This window comes from Dendroctonus ponderosae, unplaced genomic scaffold, assembly GCF_020466585.1.
Source record: "Dendroctonus ponderosae isolate FM_Combo_2020 unplaced genomic scaffold, Dpon_F_20191213v2 Dpon_F_20191213_1, whole genome shotgun sequence".
Taxonomy (NCBI): Eukaryota; Metazoa; Arthropoda; class Insecta; order Coleoptera; family Curculionidae; genus Dendroctonus; species Dendroctonus ponderosae.
This window is the reverse complement of record NW_026017110.1, coordinates 14,788,108-14,795,099: the sequence shown is the minus strand read 5'-3', so window position 1 is coordinate 14,795,099 and position 6,992 is coordinate 14,788,108. Positions and strand designations below refer to the sequence as shown.

At 37.7% G+C, this 6,992-nt stretch overlaps 1 protein-coding gene across 1 annotated transcript; it reads right to left on the bottom strand.

Moving 5' to 3' along the window:
- Positions 1-1,183: 1,183 nt before the first annotated feature.
- LOC109533049 (transcription elongation regulator 1) lies at positions 1,184-6,933 on the bottom strand. Its single transcript, XM_048667852.1, is given in 11 exon segments — positions 1,184-1,897; positions 1,965-2,117; positions 2,184-2,708; positions 2,766-3,045; positions 3,104-3,295; positions 3,777-3,995; positions 4,055-4,172; positions 4,259-4,396; positions 4,528-4,718; positions 4,978-5,221; positions 5,305-6,933. Coding segments are annotated over 9 exon segments (1,989 nt in total). The 5' UTR covers positions 4,660-4,718; positions 4,978-5,221; positions 5,305-6,933; the 3' UTR covers positions 1,184-1,665.
- Positions 6,934-6,992: the final 59 nt, after the last annotated feature.

Here is a 6,992-nt window from a genome sequence, read left to right as displayed (position 1 = left end):
AAAAAAAAACAACAAAAAAACAAGAAAGTGCCCTCGATAAATGTTTAATATCAAGTTCACGCTTATAGCAATTGTTAGGAAAATAAAATTTATACATATTTAAACCTGTGTTTTATTCAAATCTTTCAAGACTTTAAATTCAAATGGGTGAAGCAAAAATAGGGCTGGTTGGCATGATTTTGCTGCACCATTATTTCAGTATAATAATTGAAGCGATTAGAAGCAAAACCGGCTAAGTGCAATATTTTGCAAAACGAACATAAGTGTTAATTCGTGTTTTCTATATTTGCTACATTTTGGTAGTAAAATCGCCCAGGTAAAAATCAGTCCCAATATAAAGGAATCTCGCCAGACGTTTGGAGCCGAAAACGCCTGAGTGGCACTTGGGTTGATTTGCTGCTGAATGTATTTTCGTTCGAATATTACAACATCTAATCACAGTGATTAATTATATTATAATTTTCATTTATTATGTCTCCTGGATCAGGTAAACAAAATAAATTGACAGGTATAAAAAATATTGGAATTTTCAGACAACGATAGGATACTTGTTCAGACTCAGAAACAAATCCATACGCTATGGACGAGGAACCTGATTTAATATGAAGTGAAGATGAGAAAAGATAGGAGTGATAATTCCATATCACATAACGAAGCTTCTAGTAGTAGTAGCTAGCTCGGTGAGTAAAGTTTAAGGATCAGAACGCAAGGTGACGTAAGGTGAATTTTCTATGTAAGTAGCCCATAGACAAATCCGAAAAAGAGCAATCAATATTAACGAATGGACAATAAATGTACTAAAGAAAAATAGGTCTTCTGGTTAAGAATATAAAAGCAAACAGAAAAATAAAAGAAAGAAAATCGTTCAGGAGTATGAACACACATGCCGATACTAATGTAGAATTTACAAGGGATGAGATACAACGCCTTTCTTCTAAGTTGTACAGTTTACCAACTTATGACTCATAAACAAAATTTTCAACTTTAGCCATAAAAAACCTAAAAGGCGGCTAGCATTAGATTTTGTATCCATTTCAAAATATTTAGACACACATATTAAGGATCCAAAAAAGGAGACAAAATCAATTCATATTTTTTTCATACAATAAAAACCAAAACATCAGCTTTCCTTAAAAAAACTTTGGATCAGGACCTTTCATTTTTTGTTTTGTTTATTTTTTTCATCTTGTTTAAAAATGTATTTTTTTTTATTTCTGGAATAGTAGTTAAGTTTTTGTACTTAGTATGAATCGTTCTATAACACAAACTAATTTAATTCATAAGCTCAAAGTTTTCCATTGTAAGAAAACTTTCAAGAGTAATTTCTCTGAATAAACCTTTTGTGACTTAGGCGGTTTTGCTCCTTCAATTATTTTCAGTTGATCGCAATAATGACATGAATGAAAAACATGGCATTAATTGGAAAGATCGGCTTAGAAGCTAAAATATTATCGTCGTGTGATCAATTAATTGGTTTATAAAATATTCAGATCAGATCTGGCATCATTTATATGAAAAACGAAGAAATCTTAAAAATGAATGCAGAACTTGCCCCAATTAATAAAATACACCATGATGCTCTTTCTTTTCCTACCAAATGATCTAAAACGTGCCTTTTAAGTAAGTATGTTTCGTGAGAATATATTTGCAAGATAAAATAGAAACTTAAAAGTATCTCAGGACTGTTTGCAATGACCTGGCAGAGTTAATCATAACTCAGCCAGAAAATAATGATAAAGAACTTACCGCTTCTCTTTTTTGAAACTTCTCTTCTTTCTCCTTCCGGCGCACTTCAATGAGATGTTCGTTGAAAAGGCTTTCGCGTTCACGCATCTTATCAACGCCCTTAAATCGCTCATCTTTTGCGTATTTTTGTGCAAAATCGCTAAAGGAAGATCTGAAATCGACAAAGACATCTAATTAATTTACAATACTTCGCTTTATTTATGATGAGAATTACGTACTTTCCATGCAAATGCGATTCACTCAATAGCTTCTTAAACGACTCTTTCTTCTCCCGCAATTTGTTCCGCTTCTCTCTCCTTTCTTCTTCGGCCCTTTCTTTGACATATCTTTCAAAAACTTGTTTCCGCTCTTTCGAAGTTAAAAGCAGATACCTAGATCAGCAGAAAGTTATGTTCACGTAAGTATATTAATTTTAACGTTTAATAATTTGATCTCACCTAGAATCGAACACAATTTTATGCAATTCTTTTTCCCAAGTACTGAAAGCAGACACCTGCTTCTCTGCTAACATTTCCTTGAACAGAGTTATCCTGGTGTCGAGAGGAATAACGGCTCTTTCTTTAGCAGCTCTCACTTCAGCTTCAATAGCAGCCTCTTTGCCAATGTCGATTTTCTTGGTGGGGGGAGTACCATTAGAAGCTAAAAAATCTTACAATTAAGCAATCAGGTGGAAATAGGATAAAAGATTCGTCTTACTTGTAAGATCAATGTCAATTTTCGTTTTTTTTGCAGGAATCTCATTGTCGCTGTCGCTATCATCAGACGATCTTTTTGCTTTAACGGGAGTCTTAGCTTCTAGAGCCTCTCCTTTGCTGGCAGATGACGCCAAAGCATCTGGGGGCGTAGATACCATCTTATCAACATCCGTTCGCTTGAGCAATTCCTCTGGTCTTTCCCATACAGAGGTGCGAGAAGAAGGGTTGTAGAAAAATACACGACCATCTCCAGTCCACACCACACACCTTAAAAGTACAAATACGATGAATTGGAATCGAGTTACAAGTGGATGAGAAACTTACCATGGTGTTCCTGGAACAGGTGTGCTAGATACAGGGCGCGATTTGTCCTGGGCTTTCTTTTCTTTTTCCTTCTCTTCTTCCTCCTTCTTCTTCCTAATCTCCTCTTGAAGTTTATCCAGTTTTTCTTTCGCTTCAGCTTCCTTATCCTTTGGGCTGTTAACCTTCATAGACTCACCATTTTCCTGCGAACTAGATGTCTTACCTGAATCTAGTGTCATTTGTAAATAACCGTCATCTTTTGGACGGGTGGAAATTCCTTGTGCCGCGGCCAGTTTGGCATCTATAAGAACCGAAAACATTATATTCTTTCGATAATTTTACCCAAAAGGTAAACGTACTTTCTAAATCTTTCAAGGCCTGGGGCTTTTCCCATACGGATTCGCCTTTCTTAGCATGATGATAATAATATCGTCCGTCAGGTGCTTTATGTTCCGTCCATTCTCTAGCTTTTGCAATTATAGCAGGATCAATTTTTGACAAAATTTCCGCCTCATTAATTGCGGGCAAGGCACTTGGAATACTTACTGCAACTGAAAATTTATTTTATAAAAACCAACATTCCACTCACGTGAAACGGTGAACGTCCCACTCCGGTGAAAAAGCGGGCACTTTTCGCCTTGTATTAGGACGTGCAAATGCCCATGACATTAATATTGTAACAAATTCATCAGGAAGTACAGATACTATGCTTGATTCAATAAGTTGACTCTCATAGCCTTGAATACAAATTTTATTGCTTGAGAAAAAAGCGAGAAAATCGATTTACACGCTTTAAATCAAAAAATACACTTCATGTGTTCACTCTCAAATGTTTCTATTTAATAATAAATATAAATAATAATTCGATTTCTGGGATCTTTGAAGTTGTACCCACGTGTGGTCGTTTACGTTGTGGCATTGTCAATAATTTTTCATTAATTTGTATTGGCTGTCCTATACATACACATACTTATGCTATGCACGTGCTATGCATCAATCATTCAAATATTCTCATTTGCTGCTTACACTTACCGGGAGGCATAAGCCCTGGAGGCATTCCCCATGGAGTGGCTCCTGGGGGCATCCAGCTTGGTGGACCTTGGCCCGGGGGTGGTAAGCCAAACGGAGGCATTCCAAATGGAGGAAACCCTCCTGGAGGTGGGCCATAAGGCATTCCTCCATGACCCATCATCGACGGAGGTGGTCCCATATTAACTTGGTTGTTAAGTTCTTTTTTCTGCTCTTCGCTCTCTGAATAAAAACAATGCTTATAGCACACAACCTACAAGGCCTAATTCAATTGTAATCACCTTTGCTTTCAGGTTTATTAGTTATGCTGGCTTGTGCAAGAGCTGCCTGTGCAGCAGTTGACGTATTTTGAGGTTGCGTATTAGTGCTAGCTGCTTGCGCCATTGCCTCAACTTGATCCTATTAAGATTAAAATTACAATACATTTAACGCCACGAATCTTCCCAATATTTTTAAATTTTAAATAAATTATAAAAATGATTTACCTGGGTAATGACTTTAATATTGGGACCTTCGGGTTTGGTCCAAGTCGTTTCCCTCGATCTGGCATTATAATAATAAGATTTCCCTTCGCCAGTTTTAGTTTCTACCCAAATTTCATTTGTTGCATCCAAAGATGGACTCTGCAATAGTTAAATAAAATAAAATATATGCTAATTAAAGAACACATCAGTACGGAATTTGTAAGTTTGATGTTAAGGGTGTCCAAAATAAAATAAGTTGCGTTGATAAATATTAGTTTTTTTCAACTTACCTGTTCGTTTGATCTGGAAGAGCCATCGGGGTATCCTGCAGCACCAGGAACTCCCGGTAATCCACTCATCATTGGAGGTGCCCCAAAAGGAGGCGGTCCACCCATAAGATTTGGGGGTGGGCCCCGGTTCATGCCGGGTGGACCCCAATTGGGACCGTTGTCGCCAAAATTTGGAGGCGGACCATTAAATCCTATTTAAAATTCAGCATAATATTATAATTCAAATAATAAAATGATCTAGAGAACATAAATAGTAATGTATGGATCATCCGAACTGGAAGTTGGCAGAACATTTTCGGTTTAGGTTTCTACCGGTAAAAAAACTGTATTTAATTATGTATACATAATCATATACATACGTTCAAAATAAAAGCAAAGTAAGCATAAGAAAGATGAACTCGTTACATGCATTGTCATTTGTCATTATATCGATTTGCTGTATTTTCTTACCTCCCAATTGTTGGTTTGGACAAAATTGTTACAGTTCTGTAAACAAATCCTTCCGCTCAAAGTAGATATGAATTAATAACTGCTTCATTACAGTGCGTTTTCTGAATAGGTTCGTCTTCGTCAATGTTCTGATTTCTACAGGTTTTACTGGGGAGACTATCTCATTAGATCAGATTAGATCAGGTCCTTCTTCTCGTAAATCTCAGAGACATAAATGTGCATCCCAGCCATTTGCTCCAAGATTCTGCTAAGACAAAAACTGATTTTCTCAGCGATACATTCTTTAAACATTGCGCAATAGGTATATTCATTTTCTTGTAAATGTACCTTTTCCAGCTACCTTTTTCCATATAAGACTTTGGATCACATCCTTGCCGATTGGCTGAATCATCGGCACATTACTTGCATATTAGCATCATGGCAAACCGTGAATGATCACGAAAACTCTAATGCCCGGTTTCTGAAACGATCTTTATAGTTCAACTAGCCTAAACGGTTCTATAAATCGGAAAAATGGGTTTCTGAAACGTTGAATAAGAGCTAGCGGTTCGTTACATTGAAGAACCCATAAATGTGTAATCTCGGACCTTTACCTCTTCGATGTTCTAATAGTGAAATAATTCGCCGTTCGAACAAGAAACGATCATTTTGAGAAATATAGCAAAGATTTATTTCGAGATCGCTTTCGGTTAACCAAAAACGCTGTTTATTACCTAGGAAAGCTACTTCAGAGACACATTCAGCCAGTCTTTACAGATTTACAGCTCTAACCAGTCTTTACAGATTATTCTCCTTCGTTATATGGCTTTCCCTACTTTATCGCTTTGTACGTTTAGACGTGTTGAGAAACCCACGGCAAGTTATAGAACCTACAACTTTAGCGCACCGATAGTTATCGAACCATTAAGTGCTGCGTTTTTTAACGGTGCGGTGACGCGACGCCGACGTGGTGGTGCCGCCGACAATTTTTTTTGGAGCAGTTTACACGAGCGCATTTTGACGCTGTGGTGACGCATATTTTTACGATAGATTTATTTCGACACAACGCAATTTTAGTACAGGCATGGAGGTCGATTATGAACAACGGGTTTTGTTTGCGTATTACGTATACAAACTTTACATTTGTAAAAGACCATAAATTATTGGGTTTATCCTTATGTGAGTGCTCGTGCATTAAAAGGAGCATTTGCTAGCGATTTTGGGGATCTCAGGAACAACAAAGAAAAGTTTTTTAATAACACCCAAACTAACCCAAATCGTTTGATGAATTACACGTGAAGCTGAAAACGTGAAACTCTTCAATTAACAATCCGATATCGTAGTCAACCTTCGGCATTTTTAACGTCGCCGTTGCGCCCGTATGATCCGGCACATATAAGATAATGTTTTGCTTCGACGTCCGACGGCGAAACACCGCCAGCGTTCTAGCAGTCGCCGGCGGTGGGGATTTCAACGCGGCGTTACCGTCCAACGGTGAAACAACGGTGGGCGACGTCGACGTTCGTGTGAACTGCTCCATTGTAGCCAATAGCGCCCCATACACGAGCGAAATATCTCTCATATCTGATACGTGGCGAGCCAAGTTCGAAGAAATATCGGTGCGTTAATGGTTAACCACGAGCCAGATACGACTCGATGTGAATTTCATACAAAATAAATCTGCAGATCTGGACTTGCGGACCGAATTTCGCCGTTAGTGGGTACGGGCGAATACTAGTATCAGATATTAGTGCCGCCTAAGCAGTGATGCTATGCCATACTTCCGCGGCTTAAAGAAAATACATATTCAGATAATAACGGTTGACATTGGTACAGATTTGAGATATAGTGTATAATGTTATAATTCAAGCAATGGGCAAGAGATGATGGAAAATTTGGGTATAGAAATCTTGGAAGATGATGAGATAGTAGCTAATCAATCAGCCCTGTGCTGTATCACTCACGTTAACTTTAACGTGCATGTTATCCGTCAAACACGTTATGTGGCTCCAACTGGTGTGTTGTATCAGTAAAAC